The 20,562-nt window shown below is 37.4% G+C and overlaps 1 protein-coding gene across 3 annotated transcripts in view; it reads left to right on the top strand.

Moving 5' to 3' along the window:
- The window catches only part of Tmc1 (transmembrane channel like 1), a 455,769-nt gene that overhangs the window by 109,377 nt on the left and 325,830 nt on the right, over positions 1–20,562 (top strand). For all 3 annotated transcript variants that reach the window (XM_087184103.1, XM_087184105.1, XM_087184104.1), the window contains one exon: positions 16,290–16,456. In XM_087184103.1, the coding sequence (XP_087040229.1) occupies positions 16,448–16,456 (9 nt within the window). In that variant the 5' untranslated portion in view covers positions 16,290–16,447. The remainder of the gene's footprint in view (positions 1–16,289; positions 16,457–20,562) is intronic.

Raw genomic sequence — 20,562 nt, forward strand, 5'->3', positions numbered from 1 at the left:
CTATGCAAAATATTTTTGTATGAAAATTTGCCATGTTACTATAATTATGACTGAAATATTGTATTAAGGTCCTCTGAGTTAAAATATTTAAAATTAACTATGCACTTTTGTTCAGTAGTATAATTTAACACATCATGGTGCCTGACATGGAGTTAACATTCAATAAATATTTGCAGAATGAGTGATGAGTATTATTTCTCATGATTTTCTTTTGTCTTTTTTGCAACAAACAGTGGTCCGGCAGATAGATAAGAATGAAATCAGGATTGTGAATCCAGATTTATCTAGTGAATTTGTGGTGGAAATTGCAAAGAATCGAAGAGCACACACCACAGGTACAGGGGGAAGCTCCTGTCTATTGCTGCCACCTAGGAGTACTGGACTGGTTTTGCTAAATATACTCTCTCTCTGTCCTCTGTCTCTGTCTCTTTCTGTCTTCTATATCTCTGCCTCTGTCTGTCTCTGTCTCTCTCTCTCTGTCACCCTGTCTCTCTCTGTCTCTTTCGGTCTCACTGTGTAGACTGACCTCAAAATCACAAGATTCCTACTTCAGCTTCTTTCATACTGGGATTACAAGTGTATTCCACTACATCTGGCTAGATATTCTTATGTTCAAGAGAAGCTTAAAACTTTTCTTTGTACATTAAATGTTCAAATTTTCAAATAATGACTCAAATTCTTATAAGCGTGCCATGCAATAATACAAGAAATTAAAGTAGAGATCTAAGCAAATAGAATATACCATTTTTATAGTTTAGAAGGTTCAATACTATAAAAGTGTAACTTCTCCCCAAATTGGCCTATATATTCACTATAATTCCATCTTTTGTAAGTGTGAAAATTAATGAGCCAATTCTATTTTTTTTTCTTTTTGTGGTACTGGAGATAAAAATGGGGCTTTGGCACTGAACTACTTTTTTCTTTTGTAGGGTCTCTCTAAGTCATTAATTTGCATAGGTAGGGCTTGAATTTACAGTCCTCTTCCCCCAGCCTCCCATAGTGCTGAGATTATAATTGTGTACCACCATGCCCAGTAGCCAGTTCTAAAGTTTATCTGAAAATACAAAAGGTTAAAAATAAACTAGGCAGTCTTAAAGAGCAAAATTAGAGGATGTACACCCTACCAGAAGTCAAGTCTTGTGTGAGTGCAAAGATAGACAAGTAAAAGGTGGTCATCTTGATAATAACTAGAGGAATATGCATTAAAAATATAGTATGATTCTGTCTATGGAACTACAAACAATGGAACCACCTTATAGTTAGAAAACTACTTGCTAGGCCTGGGATTTAGCTTAGTGGTGCCGCCACCTGCCTTCCAAGTGCAAGGTCTTGAGTTCTATCCTTGGTACAAAAAAAAGGGAAAACTACTTGCTATATGAAAGCTGCATATACACCAATGCTATGATCAAGCAATTCCATTTCCACTAGAAATGTACACACACTTGAACTAAAAGACATGTGCAAGAATATTCAGAGAAACTTGATATTATAGTAGCCCCAAATGACCACAATGCCGATGTCCATTGTCAATAGAATGCATCAATACTGTGTAGCAGTGAAAAGGAATGCTTGCTTTGCTACATGAAACAGCAAGGGCCAATTGTACAAATGCACAAAAAATGGAAACAAAACGATATCTCCTACATGATCCTATTTGTATAAAGTTCTGGGTCACACAAAACTAACCCATGGAACCTATGTTGAAAGAAGTCAGGCTGGTGCTTACTTCGGAGCATTACTGACTCAGGGCAGTGAGGGACTGTCATGGGTTGCTAGCAGGTGAGCTGTTTGTTGATACATGAGGAATTTTATAAGTGTGTTCAAAATTTATAAAAATTCATTGAGTTTCTCATATATGATTTGTGCTTTTTTGCCAAAGTGGATTTTTAAAAAAATGTGGAATACTTCTAAAAATACTATTTAGGGCAAGCAAATACATTTGTTAGTTTTGTACAGTCCATGGGTCTACAATTTGAGCCATCTGTCCTAGGTCAACTTCTGACTGAGCCAATCTGGTGTGCTCACCATTCACAGATCTCTGTTATTTATACCCTTCGGCTTCTGCCAGTGCTTTTTATTTGTGTGGAATTCTCTCCCTCTCTCTTTCCACTATGCAACCTTTGGAGCCCCAGCAGGCTCTGCTTCTTTAGCATTTTTGATCTGTATTGATCTTTTGGATCATAATTTTGGATCATTATTTAATTTGGCTTTATTAATACATGTCTTACTTCTTTTGAGTAGTTTCATGGTTCCCAGATTTTGGTTTTTATAGATACATACAAAATGACACAAATAAATACCATGCAGCTTACCTCTTAAAGTTAAATGTATTGCATCTAACAGATCTTTATTTTGTAGTTAGTTAATCCTTCTTGATTTCTTTAGTATTAAGACAAATCTCTTTTTTCACTAAAGAGATTCTAACTATTGTTTAGAATAATCAACAGAAACAATATAACTTCTAAGGATTTTGGCGATTACCCTTCTTGTGGTCACTTGTCCCAGCCTGCTGGCAGCATTGACTTTTTTGGGCTTTAATTTCCTTACCTGAAAAGTAGGGATGATACAGGACTGAGGACAGAAAATGCAAATGCAAAATGACAGAAGGTTATTGAAAATTCTAAATGAAATAAAGCACTTAGAACTATGACTAACACATAGAAAACACCCCATAAATGTTAATCATTTTATTGTTTAGCTAAACAAAAGGAAAAGTTTTTAATACTATATATTTACTAAACAGTATTTAGTTAATTCAATATCAGACATCTCAAAATTTAAAAATTCAATTGTAAATTCTGTCTTGTTTTCAAAATACTTTCATCAACAAATGATCAGGCATCATGCCATAAAAATAAGAACAAAAATGCAAACTGGGGAAAAATGCCCCCCAAGGTTCAGAAATCTGCTGTCTTGTTCATAATTTGCTTAGAGAAAAGAAGATCTTAGGAAAATGCACAATGCAGGATAGACATTAAACGCTCAGCAAGTGCTCTGGTTGAGTTTAATTAGCAGTGATTTTCATGACACTAAAGTGATTGTTTTTTAAACATCTCTGTCACTGACAACTGGCTGGGGTGAGGGAAGCAGCAGTAACTGTCTGAAAGATAAATATTACAGCTTCAAGGCAACACAGCAGAAGCTAAGAAAGGTGGTCTTCAACCTGTAGATGGCTCCAGATAACATTTGGGGGAACGGGAGTGGGGAGGAGGGAAAGGAGAAATACGGATTTTAAGTGTGGAAGAATATCTTTGAGGGTAGTTTCTTCTGGTTTTCTACCCTTATAATCCTCAGTTTACACAAACAAACAACAACAACAAAAAATCTGTGCGCTTTCTGTATACAATATATATCCAAGGCTACCGTATTTTTTTAAGGTTACTGTAAAGGCATAAATCTAGTTTCTTTGGTAGACTTCAATTTAAACTACTACAGTAACCATAACAGGACTTAATGGGAAGATTAGAAATTTGCTAGGAATAACTGAATGACAGAATCTAGAGCATAATTCCTATTTGAATCACAAAGCATTCTCTTCTAAATTCCCCTTACTTGAAACTTACTGTTGGGAATGCAAAGGTGAGGAGGCAGTGTGGGGAAAATGGGAACTGTCTTGAAGATTTTTATTAGGATGGCTGGGAGGCACAGGTGCATGGCATAATTATTCTGTCTACATTCAATTTCATTGCCAAATGGGGCCATGTGGTGTTTCTAAGGATTCTACTTGAGTGACAGATCACAGAAACTTGAGCACTGAGGCATGAGGCATGATAAGGAAACAGCTCATATTTCCAAAATTTGAAGAAAGCCCTAAAATTCAAGGGGAGTAATAGAATCAACATTTCCAGGGAGGTACAACACCTCTCCAATAAAACAGTTGCCAATGCTCTTCAATTGACCTTTGACTTCAGGATCTGTACCATGGGCTCTAATCATTATCATTATATTAGTAGGATGCACCTAAAATTCTCTCTTTAAAATAAGAAAGATGAAAAAGCCAACTATGACAACTTTGGTAGTGATTTACTATTAAAAGCTACTTTTCAGAAAGAGGAAATTTGTACCAGATCTATCTCTAATTATATGATGCACACATATATGGGGTACAGTGTGTAGATTTTGATCAAATGCCTCTTAATTTTCTATTTTTTTGGAAGGTACTAGTGATGAAACGCAGGGGTTCTCTGCCACTGAGCTATATTCCTAGCTCTTTTCATTATTTATTTTTTAAAATTTTGAGACAAGGTCTTGCTAAGTTCCCCAGGTTGGCCTCAAATTTGAGATCCCTCTGCCACAATCTCTGGAGTAGCTGAGATCACAGGCGTATGCCACCATGTCTGGCTTCCCTTTTTGTTTTTGAATTGGGTGGGAGGTAATGCTCTCCTGGTCTTGGGTAAGGGTCTGTGTGAGTCTGTGTTCTTTTTGTTCAGGAAAGGAGACAACAGTCCTGCAGTCATTTTAAGTCACAGACACAGCTTTAATTCAGTCTTTATACTGCCCAGTCCTAGTCCCATGCTAGGTCAAAACTCCAAATACAACTCAATATCAACTCTCTCTGGCCAAGCTGGGCCCTTTTTTAGTCTGAAACCTACATAAAACAAGAGGGGAGGCAAGTTTGTCACTTCTTCCCAGGAGCGAATGCAGGGAGGGAGGAAACATAAGAGGATAAGAGCAATGGCACTTGGCTAGGTACCTTTGGCTCCCTGACCTAGCAGATGGTTAGAGGCCTTTAGAAATTTTGGCTACAGAAACATGGGACGAAAATGGAATCTCTCCTTTGCAACAGTTGCTGGGGCCCCTCTCTCACTCCTATCTCCCACTGAGGTAGTTCATTTTGCCTCTACAGATGCATCTATAACCCAGGTGCTCACTTGTAACTTTGCGCTCAGTCTCTGGCTGTCTGGGGAATGCATCTGGGTTTGTTCTCAGGTCACCTCATGCCTCCATATGGTTATAATTTACAGGATGCGGGAGTAACAGAGGCCATTTCCACTCTCTTAAGTAGTTAACTCTTGGGAAACATCTCAGGTCTTTCTCAGGCAAACTTTGAGTGGGTAATGCACAGTTGCCCCCTCTTGAACCCATCAACAAAATAGTCACTCAGACCTTCTCTTTCCTTCTAGACTTCCTCAAGTAGGCCATCCACCCTCTGCCTTAGATGCCTCCAGTGGGGGTCAGATGAAAATCCTTTGTTATTCTCAACTAAAGGAAACATGCTTTGAGTTATGCATCCTCCCTAGGTCTGAGGTGAGAAAGAGATGGGTGAGATTGAGAGATGTGGGTGAAGAATTTGTATGTGCCGGATTCTTCTCTTGCCTCCAGGATTTATTTTTGTATTATTCATCTGGTCACAGAGTCCAGTTGGCATGCAACTGATTCTTTGGGGCCATTTCTTTATAAAACTTTGTCATATTTTCTTTGTAATATTTTTCTCTACACTTTGAATAAGGGTGTCTCATGCTTACTGTTTTGGATGCAATCTATTATATAAATATCCTAAGAAACAAAGGCTGGAAAATGTCAGTTCTATCATTTTCTTAGTGCTGTTTCAGTTTGCTAAGTATGCAACCTCATTGTTTCAGTTTGTTATAGTTTGGATCTGGAACATCCTCAAAAGGTCCATGGGTAAGGGCTTGGTCCTCAGCTTGGCACTATTGGAAGGTGGTGTTGTCTAGTGGGAGATTTTTTAGGTCACTGAGGGCATGCTCTTGAAGAGGGTTGTGGGATACCAGTGTCTTCCCCTCTACTTCCTGGCCACCAAGAAGCGAGGAGCTTGCCCTGACATGCACTTTGACCATGATGTTTAGCACTGCTACAGTCCAAAAGCAATAGGGCCAACACACCATAGACCGAAGCTGTCAAAATTGTGAGCTGAAACAAACCTTTCTTCTTCTTTTTTTTTAAATTAAATTCTTTTATTAGTACATTGTAGGTATACAACACAATTACATTTCTCATTGGGAATTGTACCTTTACATAATGCATCTTGGTTCTTAATTTTTCCCCATTCCTAGCCCTCCCTTCACCCCCTCCACCCTTCCCTATTTACAAAGACTTTATTTCCATTATTTCCATTTCTCATCATTTTTCCTTTCCCTTCTTTCCTTTCCCCTGCCCCTTCCACTACCCCTACCCTTTTGGACCTTTTCTTCCTATTTTGCATTATCGATCATTCATTCTAATCATTGGCACATTTTAGGTATACAATATAATGACATTCATCATTGGAAATTTGCACCTTTACATAGTCTCTCTTGGTTCTTATTTTTCACCCTTGCCCAGCCCTCCCTTCAACCCCTCCATTCCTCCCTATTTACAAAGATTTTGTTCCTATTTTTCCATTTTCTCATATTAATCCCATTCCCTTCTATCCTTTCCCCTAGCCCTCCCACTTCCTTTCCCTTTGCCCCTTTTCTTCCTATTTCACATTACCTATTATACATTTAGTCCTTATTTACACTTTCAGTTTCTCACACCAGAGAAACTATTCGGTATTTATACATGTGTGTCCTATTTATTTCACTTAAGAGTATTGCCTCAATGTGCATCCACTTAGCTATAAATGTCTCTAATTTCTCATTTTTTATGGCTGAATAGTACTCCATTTTATTAAAAAAACACATTTTCTTGATCCAGTCTCCAGTTGATGGGCATTTGGGCTGTTTCCAAGTTTTAGCTATTACAAACTGCGCTGCTATGAACACAGGTGTACATCTATCACTGTGGTATGATTCTTTTAATTGTTTGGGGAAGATCCCCAGCAGTGGAATAGTGGGGTCAAATGAGACTTCCAGTCCTAGTTCTTTGAGGTGTCTCCATATTGATTTCCACAGTGCTTGCACCAGTCTACACTCCGACCAGCAGTGGAGTAGGGTTCCTCTTTCCCCACAGCCCCGCCAGCATTTCTTATTGGTTGATTTCATGATAGCAGCCATTCTTTCTGGAGTGAAGTGGAATCTCAGTGTTGTTTTCATTTGCATCTCTCAAATGACCAGTGATGTTGAACATTTTTTCATGTATTTATTTGCTATTTCTACTTCTTTGTCTGAGAAATGTCTGTTTATTTCAGATGCCCATTTTTGGATTGGGTCTTTAAATTTGGGAGGTCTGATCTTTTTAAGTTCTTTATAGATTTGAGATAGTAGACCTTTGTCTGAGGAAAAGCAGGTGAAGATTTTTTCCCACATTGTGGCTTGTCTCTTCACACTGCTGGTGGTTTCTCTTGCTGTGCAGAAGCTTTTTAATGAGAAGAGATCCCACTTGTTGATTGTTTGTGATAGTTCATGGGCAACTGAGGTTTTGTTCATAAAATCTTTTCCTACACCGATGTCTTCAAGGGTTCTACCCAACCTCTGTTCCAACTGGTTCAGAGTTTCTATTTTAATATTTAGATCCTTAATCCATTTTGATTTTAGTTTAGTGCATGGTGAGAGATACAGGTCTAGTTTTAATCTTTGGCAAGTTGAAACCCAATTTTTCCAGCACCATTTATGAAAGAGGCTATCTTTCCTCCAGTGAGGGTGTTTGGCTCCTTTGTCGAAGATGAGATGGCTGAGTGTGTCTGGCGTTGTTTCTGCATCTTCTAATCTGTTCCCCTGGTCCTCAAGTCTGTTTCTTTGCCAGTACCATGCTGTTTTTATCACAGTAGCTTTGTAGTATAGTTGCAGTTTGGGGATTGTGATACCCCCTGCCATGTCTCTGTTACCTAGAATTGCTTTTGCTATTCTGGGTCTCTTCTTGTTCCAAATGAATTTTTGGATTGTTTTCTCAAAATCTATGAAGTATGTTGCTGGGATCTCAATTGGAATTGCATTAAATTTATATAGCAGTTTTGGAAGTATGGCCATTTTCATTCTATTAATCCTTCCTACCTGGGAGCAGGGCATGTCTGTCCATTTTCTGATATCATCTTCAATCTCTCTTTTCAGAGTGCCATAGTTTTCAGAGAAGAGGTCTTTGATTTCTTTCGTTAGGATGATTCCTAGGTATTTCAGTTTTTTGGATGCTATTGTGAAAGGAATTATTTGCCCTATTTCTCTCTCAGTGAGTCTGTCATTTGTGTAGAGGAAAACTATTGATTTTTGTGTGTTGGCCTTGTAACCAGCTACTTGACTGAATTTGGTTATTAAGTCTAGAAGACTTTTGGTGGAGTTCTTGGGGTCTTCTATATAGAGTATCATGTCATCTGCAAATAATGACAATTTGACTTCTTCATTACCTATCTTTATTCCTTTTATTTCTTTCTCTTGTCTAATTGCCATGGCTAATGTTTCCAGAACTATATTGAACAAGAGTGGTGGTAGTGGACATCCTTATCTTGTTCCTGATTTTAGTGTGAAGGATTTCAGTTTGTGACCATTTAGTATGATATTGGCTGTTAAACCTTTCTTCTTTTATGTTTATTATCCCAGATATTTTTGTTACAGTAATAGAAGGCTGACTAACATACACTTGCTTCTCACTGAACCAAGAAACAAGGCCCAAGAAACAGACATGTTCACCTCTTTTTTTTTGCTGGTGAGAAAACAGTGTGGAAAGGTTAAATGACTTTCCCAAGATGACATGACTTTCACTGCACTCATTTATTTATTTCAGTCCTTAACTCCTTAAGGACCTTGTTGTATTCACAAACATGTCTTTAGTACAGAGTACATAGGAGGCAGTGAATAAACGTTGTTCTATGCAATCAATACATATAGGACTCCTAGTGTCTCATCAAGTCCTTTTCCTATTGCACACAAACTTGACCCACACAAGTGATCTGACTTAACTTTACAGCAATCCAAGCCTTGTGATCCTCAAACATTCCAGGAATAATTTCCTTTAAGGTCAATCCTCAATCCATGGGTTTGGGTTTGAGTAAACTGAAGATATCCAAACAGATGAGCTGTATGGGGGTTATTACAGTCTAATCTACCCTTAGTTTGTAACAATTAACATTTGTCCAGCACCTTTTATGTGACAGATACTGTGTGGATTAATATAAATAAATTAAATTTCCACATCCTGCTTCCCACTCCTGTGCAGACCCGAAACTCCAAGAAAACTCCAGAATTTATAGAACCTTTGTGAATGCATGCAATTCCAGACAGTTTTGTCTGGCACTTTTGTGCCATTTAACACACAGGAGTTAAGTGGACCAGGTAAAAGACATTAATTAGAGAAAGGTGAAGATTGCAGCAAACTAGAGGCTACCTGTGCTATTCAAAGATATCCAGAACAGTTCAACTCTAGCTGAAGGGGACATAGGAATTCAAAGATTCTGGATCATCTGGAAAAACTGGATTTATTTTCCATGTAAATTTTTTGTACTTGAAAATATGTTGTGGGTGAAACAACTTATCTGTGAGTTATCAGAGCAACTTTTCCCTAGATTGATTCTCAACTCATGTTCTTTCTCCATATTCCACCTGCTTTAGTTCATTTTATGCTGCTACAACAGAATCCTGTGGAGTAGGTAATTTATAATGAACACAAATTCATTGACTCACAGTCATGGAAGCTGAAAGACCAATATCAAGGTGCTAGCATCTAGCGAGGGCCTACTTGCTGTGTCATAACATAAGGAAAGTCACTCTATAGTGGAAGGCATTGTGTGGCAGAGGGCACAGAAAGCAAGAAAGAGATAAAAGGAGTCCATTCATTCTTTTATAAGGAACTCATGTTAGGCACTGTGGAGTTAATTGACTTAAAGCTCCCTCCTCTTAATATGGTTACAATGGCAATTAAATTTCAATATGAATTTGTGAGGAGGCAAACACCCAAGCCATAACACTGCCTGTACCTTTTCTTGGGATGTGATTTGGGACTGAAAAAGATGTAGGAGATTAAGAACTGAGTGGAGACTCCTGCCCAGTCTCATGCCCTTCCAGTGTTCTTTAAGGAAAAGAGACAGATTTTGCAAATGGCAAAGAGACCAAGAGATGGAGTGAGGGGAAGAGAGGGAGAGGGGAAGTAAAAGAATTAAGATGTGTATGTACATGTATCAGCTCCCCACAATGAATGTAGACATTATGTACTACAAACATGTATTAATAAAAACTTCAACAAAATTTTTTAAAAAGCTTTGCAATTAAAGAAAAAGAACGGAGAACTTGTGTTCAGAACTACAGTTAGCTTTAATTCAATTGAAGGATGGAGTTCTTCCTTTACATGAAACTGCAAAGGGCTCCCCAGTACACTTTTATATTTATCATAGATACATATCCATAACTTACAATTGTGAAAATCTGAAAGTTACTGAGTTTCTGAGGAGCAATTTCTGGCTGGTTGTCATGTTAATTAATGGTTGTTAAATAATGGTATGTTACAAGCCACAATGATAAACAGTTTACTGCACAGATATGTCTTTGAGTCATTCTCCCTCTGACTTAGATTCTTATTCCAGCGCTGATCTTACGGATGTCAAGAACTCTAGCTTTGTATTTATCTTCTGTAGATTGTGTGATTCTTTTACTTACTCAGTTGCTTATTTTAGAGCTACCTAAAGAGCTACCTTATTTTAGAGCTACCTTAGTCTGGATACAGATGTTCAGTACCTTTGAGTATTACAAGCTGTACACAAAGTTTTAGCCTGCTAAGTTTTAATTTTTTACCTGACATTAGATGAGAAGGAGAAGATTTTCTGGAGTACTGAGCAAAAAGTACTTGTGTTTGTATTGTGTGTGTTAAAGTCATTTGGGTGATTGTTTTCAGACTTCAGAAACTCTTGATGTTAGATATTATCAATAAACAAATTGCACGTCTGGTTGTTGTTGCTGTGTAAGTGTGACCCTGTGGTTATTACATGCACAAATTACTTTGATAACTATGATAGTATAAGTCACTTAGGTGGTACAAATACACACATATGCATATTTTTATTGTAAACAAAAACCATGACACTATAAAAGAGGAACATTAACTCGCTAATGGATTCCATAGATTGTAAAGAAATGAAGCTTTCATTAACTATTTGCATTTGTGATTCACTTGGTGAGCAGAGATTTTAATTTCTGACCTAGATACTTCAAGTAACTTGCTTCTGGGAAAAATAATAGACAACAACAAAAACCTGTGTCCTAAATAAAATCCCTAAAACATTTCATTTTCATATCCATTGCCTTGAAATTGTATCAGTAGGTTGAGAAAATAGTTTTCTGGGTTAAACCAGAATTTAGATATATAATTAGGAAATGCTGGTGTAAAGATACTGGCCCTTCTCTTTAATCAAAATACATTAGTTTCCATTGCAACCCTAATTAATCGGGGGCCCAGTGGTTTCAGTCTGAATAGTACTGCTTTCAAAAACCGCAGTTCAATAATCAATCTTGTCTCTTCTCCTAAATTAAGGAGAAAATCTGTTTTTTTATTTTTTCTTTCCCTTTTTTTTCCCTTGAGATAGACAGTTTTCCAGATTGACCTCAAATGTGAGCTCCTCTTGCTTAGCCTCAAGAGTGCTGAGATTCCAGGCATGTGCCACCATGCCCTGAAGGAATTTGTCCTTTCTGTGGATCTCTCAGATCGTAACTGCAATACACTGCTTGCCCCATCCTCAATTCTTTTGAAGTTTTTATTCACAGATAACAGTTCCCTAGCCCATCCCCATTTATCTCCACCCAAACACTCCGGGTTCCTAGCCTGTGTGGCTTTCAACCTCCATCCTCTCTCCATCCTAGCTCTTTATCAGTCACCATTCTCTCCTTGATTTTTTTCTTCTCTTTTTTCTTTCACATGTGTCTGAGAGTTGAAAGGGAGGGGTGGATGGGTCTTGTGGTTACAGAATGGTGTTCGCAGGGGATTTTGTAAATATTTTGTAAAATAACCATTTTTATCTTGTTGTATATGCCATTAAAGCATTTTAATCTGGTTGTTTTCAATGATATTGATAAAAATACAAAATATTTTTGGTCTGTATCTGTCCATAAGTGAATGTTCTAGAAGGATACGGTTAGTATTATCACTGACATGGTATTGTGGTGTCAGTACTATTGGACTGCTTCATTCTGTGCTTATTGAGGTAATAAGGCTGTCAAGGATGTGTGTCTCTAATTTTTTTCAATCTTTAAGAAAGATGACAGAAGAATTTATCGGTGGTGATTAGGATGGTGCTCAGTCTTCAAACTGCTCCACAGTCTGGCACCAATTTTAGTTTCTTGTGTTGTCTTAGGCATAATAGTCTACATCTCTAGTACATTATTTATATCTCTATTAGTAGGGAAATTGCCTGAAATTATGGATATTCATGTACACATGCTGTCTGCCTTACTGGATGACAAGGTCTACAATGCTTTCTATATAACACAGACTGAATAAATGACTGCTGGGTTAACTTGAACTGCTTGCTGGATTATAGACACAACCTTCAGTTAACCCACACTGTAACTTTGTCTGACAGATGGCTAGCAGGACAGCTGAGCCTGGTACAGATTTTTGAATGACAATGAGAGCAGCAGTAAAGCAGGCATCATCAAAATTTGGGGAATCTTGTCTTTACTACACTTAGCAAGTATTTCCTGAAAAAAGATTATGCAAAAACACATGGAATGAGATACAATGGGAGATACAAATTTAAGAATGACTCAGACTTCATCTTTGGAAATCTTACTGTCTTTGTACAATTTCCTTCATATATAAAATGCAATATAAAATGAAATGGTAAAATTCATATGTGCTGGCCAGTTCATATTGATAAGGCATAAACACAATGCATATTTATAGCCTTTTCCATTCTAATTCATCATTTAGTCCTTCACTGAAAACGTTTTTCAAGTATTTTTAAAAGTTAACATAAATTGACAAATAAAAGTGAAAAATAAAAGACATAAGATGTCACCATCCCTCAGATTTCTTAGTGCTGAAAAAAATCAGAGAGGCTGATTAAGTGATTAACTTCATAGCTCCTGCTGAATCTTTAGTACAAAAAAGTTCGGGCTCCTTGAGCACGATAATACTCCAGCTGGTACCTACTGATAGACTAAAACTCCTCTTGGGTAGGCTGTTGATTTTCTTGTCCTACTGGGCTAACATCTTTATAGTTTGACATTTCCTCCTTGACCAATATTTCTTAATTGTTGAATTTGCCTCCATTAGCTGTCTTAAACTGTATTCCATGAACTGACAAGGGATGAATTTGCATTCAGTCTTAGTAGAGACTCTGAGCTTCATGGTGCCACCTGTACATAATGTATTTTATAGAAATATAGGAAATTGAAACTAGAAGGAGCCTAATGATAATTTTAGTAATAGGAAGAGGATGAAGAATATGAGTAACAGTATTAGTAGTGGTAGAATAGTTAGTGATAGTTAAGTGCAGTAGAAATCAGTGGAATGAGCTATATTTTTGTGTCCTTCCAGAGCCCTATCTGCCAGTACCTAAGAAAATGACTGTATTTGGAGATAAGTCCTTTACAGAGTGATTAAATTAAAATGAGGCTCTTAGTGTGGGCTTTAGTCCAATTTGACTAATGTCTTCATAAAAAGAGAAAATTTAGACACACAGAGTGATACCAGGGGATGCGTAGGCCGAGGAGTGACCATGTGTGAGGTTCATTTTATGTGTCAATTTGGCTGGGCCATGATGCCTAGCTATTTGGTTGAACATTACTCCGGACATCTCTGTGAGGGTGTTTTGGATGAGATTTACAATTTAAATTGGTGGATTTTGAATAAAGCTGATTACTCTCCAAAATGTGAATGAGTCTCCTCCAGTGAGCTGAAGTCCTGACTAGAAAAGGCTGACCTCCTTCAAATGCAAAGGAATTCTGTAGCCCAATGTGCTTTGGACTTCATCTGAGCTATTGGCACTTCCTGATTCTATGGTTGAGTAAAGTGGTAACTTCCTAGTTCTACAGCAGTCTTAAGTGGCAACTTCCTGTCTATAACAGACTCTTTCCTGATTCTCCATCCTGCTGGTCTTGTCCATTGGGTTTTGGACTTGCCAAGCCTTCATAATTGCTGAGCCAATTCCGTAAAATAAACCTCTTTCTGTACATGTACTCATCTTGTTGTTTTTATTTCTTTGGAAAGCCCTGACAAACCATGTGGGGACACAGACAGTAGTCATATGCAAGCCAAGGGGAGGCAAGAAGAAACCAAATCTGTTGATATCTTGATCTTCAACTTCTTTAACCTCTGGGACTGTCAGAAAAAAATTTCTGTTAGCCCACCTAGTCTGTGGTATTTTGTTATGGCAACTCTAACAAACTAATACACATGTATTGACTAAGTGGTAGTACATAGTAACAGCAGTAATATAGTAAGGTAGTAATAAAGTAGTCTGACAATACTGGAAGTGTGATAAGACAGTAGCAGTAGCAGCGATGTAGTAAGTTGAATAGTATAGTAGAAGTAGTGTCATAAGGTGATGATAGTAATATGGTAAGGCAGTAATAGAAGTAGAATAAGGAGCAGTAATGTAATTAAGTGGTAGTGGTGTAGTGGGAGTGGGAATGGGAATGGGAGTTCCATGCTGACTCTGAGCCTGGCACTGTAGTAAGCGCTGTATATAGAGTTATGCTTCTTACCAAAGTAACCATATTTTCACTTCTATTTTACGAATGAAAAAACTAAGGCTCAGGGTGCTTAAAAACTTGCCCAAGAATATCCAGTTAGCAAATGGCAGAAGCAAGGCTAAAACCCAGATCTGTTGATTCCACAACTAGAAATCTTTACCATTTTGTTAGTTTAACTTCTTACAGAAAGGAGTAAACTGAGGCTCAGTAGACGCACTTTTCTATGGTCTCCCAGCTGTGTCAGATTTGACATTAAAAAAATATCATCAGACTTCTTCATCTCAAGATCTTTCCATAAGCCCAATCCCCTTACAGTGTAAGCATGAGCTTTGAGATGTCAGTTCTACCTACAAAAACGGCCATATCCCTTCTGTTGGTAAAAATATTAGAACTTTATGTATAGAAATATCAGTGTAGAGTTTAGCAAGAACCACGAAGTTGAGTCTTTCTCCAGACGGCAGAAGCTGGGACAGGGGACCCAGGGATATCTGTTGTACCTGTTTGGCTGTTGCTTATGGAAAAGTGAGGGGAAGACATTGTGTTGTGGTCAGACTCCATGTTAAAAATTAGGCCTAGTATATGGTGTTCACCTTCTTAATATCTTAGAGATGTATATCCCTGGGCTGCAAGTACTTGCCTATGTCTGCTTCATTTATTTGGCTGGACTAATTCTTTAGTTTCCCTCACTCTACACATAGTATATGGAAAGTCATGAGTATGTAATCTAAAGCTTGAGCAGAAAACTTTATTAAAAATATTAAATATTTTATCACCTTGGGGCTCATCTCTGTTAACCAAGTTAATCAAGTTGAATTTGAGTCCAAGAGAGCCAATGTTCCTATTTTCTCTATTAGCTGCTGCTTCTCTAATGCCAGTCACCCATGCAATTAATAGTATTTATTTTTAAATTGAGCTCTGATTATGCATGACAGCTTTTAGAAATTATGTAATTAAGCCTGCATACATTACCAATCGTTATTTAATTAGCTATGCTCGTTCTCTGAAGTCACGTGATTTCTTTTGGAAACTTGGAAATAATGAATTAGCGTAAAATAAACACTTAAGATTTTAAGCAACATGCTTAAATTAATAAATGAATAAATACAAGACTGCTAGAGGTGCATTTTGTATTTGACAAATACATATAGGCTTTGTTTCTGCTCTCGGGTAACGAAGCACCTAAGGTAACAAATTTACATTTTTTTCTTCTTATAATCCTCAGAGAAAAAAAGTGAAATTGGAATCCATACAGAACAATCTTAGCAGTGCATTGGTCTCCACTGTAATTCCCCAGTGAACCTTCCTCCCTCATGCTTCTCTGTAACTTGTCTGCCCAAATCTAAGTACAGAAAATGTTACAAGTAGTTAAAATTACTATATTGCCCAGAAAAACTGCAGAAGAGCATTTGTTTGAAAACAATCAATAAACTATTATTTATGGGGGCAAATATAACAAAGACTTTATGACCAGGAGGTTACATATAAGCCTGTTTTAAATTTTCTTCCTTTAAAACACTGAGACAGATAACATCTTGTTTTTATGTTCATAAAGTTGTTATCGTCCCTTCCCAATCCAGATAACAATATCTGTGGTTCCTCAGGTCCTTTATACAAAATGGTATGGTATTTGCACACATCTTCCTGTATACTTTAAATCATCTCTACATTACTTATAATATGTAATACAACTGCGAAAAGAGGTGTTATGTTGTATTTTTTGTTATGTTGTATTAAGAATTAAATTTTAAAAATCTGTATATATTTGATGTAATTTTAAAAAATATTTTTAATCTGCAGTTGGTTGACTCTCTGGAAACAGAACCCATGGATACAGAGGACTGACTGTATCTGAGGTATATTTTCTCAAGAGTGATACTGAGAGTAAAAGCCCAGTTACACACGATCTATGGCCACTTTGCATCAGCTGGGATCTCCTGTCCTGAGGAAGTGACCTCATGGCAACTGTGAGTAGGGGTGGGGAGAGAATGAAATAGGAAAAGGTGGGGAGCACTCTTTTCTTCCTGTTTTCTGAGTGTGAGTGACCGAGGAAGAGGAAAGGTACCCTGAGTTATGTGCATATAGGCCAATCCAGGACTGGAGCAAAAAACGAAACCAAAAACCCAGAATTGAGACAAAGTATCCAAATGCCCCTCAAGGTTGTGTATAACTGTTAGCATATCAGAGGGGACAAGTGCTCCAACTTTTGCATACAGAAAGGAGCAGGGGGTAGCAAAGGACATCTTCCTTCAAGGAAGAGCTATGTGCCTGAAAATATCACCTTGGCTTTCTCTGGCTGTTGTACCTTTTGTCAGTCCCACTGTGAGCCTTCCCTGGACTTGTTTTAAAATGTTATTGATTGAACTGCATTACAGGGTTGATACGCATGTCTAATCAAATAGATAATATTCATAAGCTTGGTTTTACTCCCTCAGTGGTTATTGAATTAACTATACCCAGCAGTTATCTTGCATGTGTGCATTGTGTCTTTGCTTGTGCAATCACTCCAGGTTTTGAGTTGTGGACACTTATGCTCGAAGCTATGCACAGTCAGAATTCAACCAGCTCACAGCAGTTTTAACAGATTTGTTAGAATTCTTTTAGAATTTCTGCCTGCCCTGTGCCACTCACCTATTCATTGAATTCCCAAAACATCCTCATGACCTAAGCATATTTTATTAAATAATTTATTTACTTACCTGTTTTCTTCTCTGGACTGAGTTCTTTGAAGGTAAAAACAATATTACGTGTATGCTCTAGTTTCAAGCACAGGGTATGACAGTAATTAATATTTCATAAATGTTTGTTGACTATAAACTGTCCTAATATAAATGGAGAAATCTTAGAAATCTAGAGGATTCTATCACTGAGTAGTCAACAGCTCTTCTCATGTCAGGAATTTATCCGGCTCAGAAGTACTACTAGAAGAGAGTGACTTTTTGTGAGTTTAAATCCAAAGAAATCAGACTTTCCATAAAATATGTTGACACTTTGGTTTCAGTTCTGATTAAGACAGAAGCAGAAATGCTGCTAACCTTTTAAAAAAATTGCGGTTATATCTGAATTCTGCAGAAAATTAGTTAATATCAAAGGATCTGTCCCTATGAAATATTCCTAAAAGTAGAGATTGACGAATACAAAGAACAGTGTCTATTTTATTCACCTCCTTTACTGTGTTTCTTTTGTGTGTATATTTTTAGTTTGTTTTTCTTCTTTTCCCCATTGCTATGTGAAAGATGTTCAGACAGTGCATCGGTTTGCTAGAGCTTTTGTAACATGATATTACAAATGAGATGAATTAACAGAAATACATTCTTACAAAAGCTACAAGTTGCAAATAAAGATGTTGTCAGGCTTGGCTGCTTCTTAGGACTGCTGTGGAAGGTTCTGACCTAGGACTTTCTCCTTGGCTTGTCAATAGCCATCTCTTCCAATTATCTCTTCTGAGTCTAAATTCTTCTCTTTCTATAAATATACCAGTCATATTGGACTAATGATCCTAATGACCTCCCTCTAACTTAATTACCTCCATAAAGACCTGATCTCCAGATACGATCATGGTCTGAATTACTAGAGATTAGGACTCCAACATAGACTTTGACCCAGGCCCTCCTCAGTTGGAGGGAGAGGGTAGAGCATACTTCAACCCATAACAGATGGCAATTATATTTACTGACTCTTTCCATAACTTAATGCCCACTGAAGTAGAATCATGATGAAACTAGAGGAGAAAAAGATGTCTCAGGAGATCCTAGACTTGGAAACAGTGTGGGAAGTAATGAGAAATTAGATGATCTTCTTTTTGGGAAATGGTGAGTATGTGTTCAGCAGAAGAGCTACACTATGAATTTTGGGAGACTAAGGCAGGAGAATCAGATGTTTGAACCTAATTTGGGCAATTTACTGATTTAGTGAGACCCTGTTTTAAAACTGAAACGTTTGAAAGGTCTGGGGATGTAGGTCAGTGCAAAGGCCCTGGGTTCAATCCCAGTACTGCAAACAAAACAACACAAAAAACAAAATGAACAAAAAGCCGTGACTAAAGTAGAGAGTAGTTTTGTGAGGGGTCATGGTCATCCAGAGCACACAGTCCAATTCCAGGGGCAGACTTTGATTCCATTTGGGACACCCTCCATCCCTCCATCTCAGCCCAGTGGTCCACACTGTCAAGCTCCCCCGACACTAAACTGAAAGTGAGAACATATGACTAAAGCCTAGCCGATTGGATTCTTTTCAATTAGCGAAGCCGATTGGATTCTTAATATTGACTGAAGTGACTTGTGAGCAAAGCAGTAGGAACAGTTGGTGATTTCCTGGTTCATTCAGTGGCAGCAGCAGCTCCCTGCAAGAAGGTCGGGTGACTGCATTGGGCTTCCTTTCTGCCCTGTCTGGGTTCTGTGTTGGTTTCTCTGCCTTCCTGTAGGATTTTTGCACCATCTGACATCTCTAAAACAAAACCCTTTTTGCTCAGCCAGGGCTGATTTCTGGTACTTTTGACTAAAATCTCTAATTGACATAATGTTTTCTGAAGGGAAATACTTGGTTTTTCCAGGATTTATATACATTGCTCTAATGTCTGTACATATTTTTGGGCCTTGAAATAAAAAGAAAATAGTAATAAGTAGATTCACTAAATGGGCCTTTTTCATGTTTCCTTTGGAGTATAGAAATATATATGTATTCATACATGTGAATATATGTATGTATAGGCTATATGACACATAAAGTATATTATGACATGTAAATATACTTTATATATCATATAATATTTTATAAATGCATTTAAATATACAACATATATTTTAAAATCTTAAATTCAAACATATTTGATTAAGAATTGTTATTTTGTAGAAAAAAATGGAGGACCATGGAATACTAGGGAACAATACAGAAATGGTTATACACTGATTATGAATTTTCTTTACCCCTTCACCCACACATTCACACAGACACACATACAGATACACACATATATGCGCATAAGTTCATTATCAAGTTACAAAGATTGATGAAAGATTCAGTTTCATGCTATGGTTAGAAATAGAATTGCAAATGTAACCTTTATTAGTGAACCTACTGAAGAAAAGATTGTGCTTATGAATACAGTGAGAACAACAGTGTAATTTCATGTAAAGTGCTGTTGAGGAACAGATCGATTAGTCAGTGTAAAGTAGAACCTGTCATGGCTTCTAAGTGTCTGTCAAGTGCTTAACAATAAGCCAAATCTTTATTGAATGCTTATTGAACTCAAGGCATTGAGATTGTCTACAATTAAAAGCAAATAAGACTCAGGCTCTGGCTTTAAAGAGCTCATGATATGCAAAAACACATGAAATTGAAACATGTTTGTGGAATTATAAGTATATCTTTAATTACTATTGTATATTGATAACATCAATAATGACAAGAGTTTTCATATTGACACAAACTGACAGGCCTTTGCCATAGAATCCAAGAACAATTTCCTGGGCCATTCATTTCTCCTGCTCTTAATATTAACTGATAGCTGAATTGTAGCTGTGAGAGATGTATTTCACATGCAGGCTTCTGTGCAAGCTTCATAGAAGTTTAAGTGGGTACTTTTATCCAGGACAGACTGTATAGAGAATTCTCTAAGTTCTCTATTTTGCTTATAACTATCTGACTTACGTTTCATGAAAAAAATATAAATACTGAGTATGCTGGATGTCAGTAGGGGAAAAGTCACATAAGAACAAGTTGGAAAGAGTCAAAGTAGTGTCATCGAGGCCAGCAACCCAGCTCCTGCCCTTACTAGCTATCTGGTTTTAGATATCACTTGGCCTCTGAGAGGCACGAATTTCTCCACTGTGTAAAGGGGATTGTAGCAGTTCCACCTCTATCTATTGCACTGGGCTGTGTAAAACTCAAATGAGAAGATTTTGTAAGGCCTGAAGTACTACAGCAATGTGATTCACTACAGTTCAGTGATGTCACAGGGTACATATATTATACTGGAAGATTTTTCAAAGCTGTTGCTGGTACTCTAAAAGTCTAAGTAGGCAAAAATAGCGTTCACATATTTTTATCTTTCAGGTGGGTGTGGGAGTCAGTT

This window comes from Heterocephalus glaber, unplaced genomic scaffold (genome assembly GCF_053883595.1).
Source record: "Heterocephalus glaber isolate CG9 unplaced genomic scaffold, H.glaber_assembly_v1.0 deba00001481, whole genome shotgun sequence".
NCBI lineage: Eukaryota > Metazoa > Chordata > Mammalia > Rodentia > Bathyergidae > Heterocephalus > Heterocephalus glaber.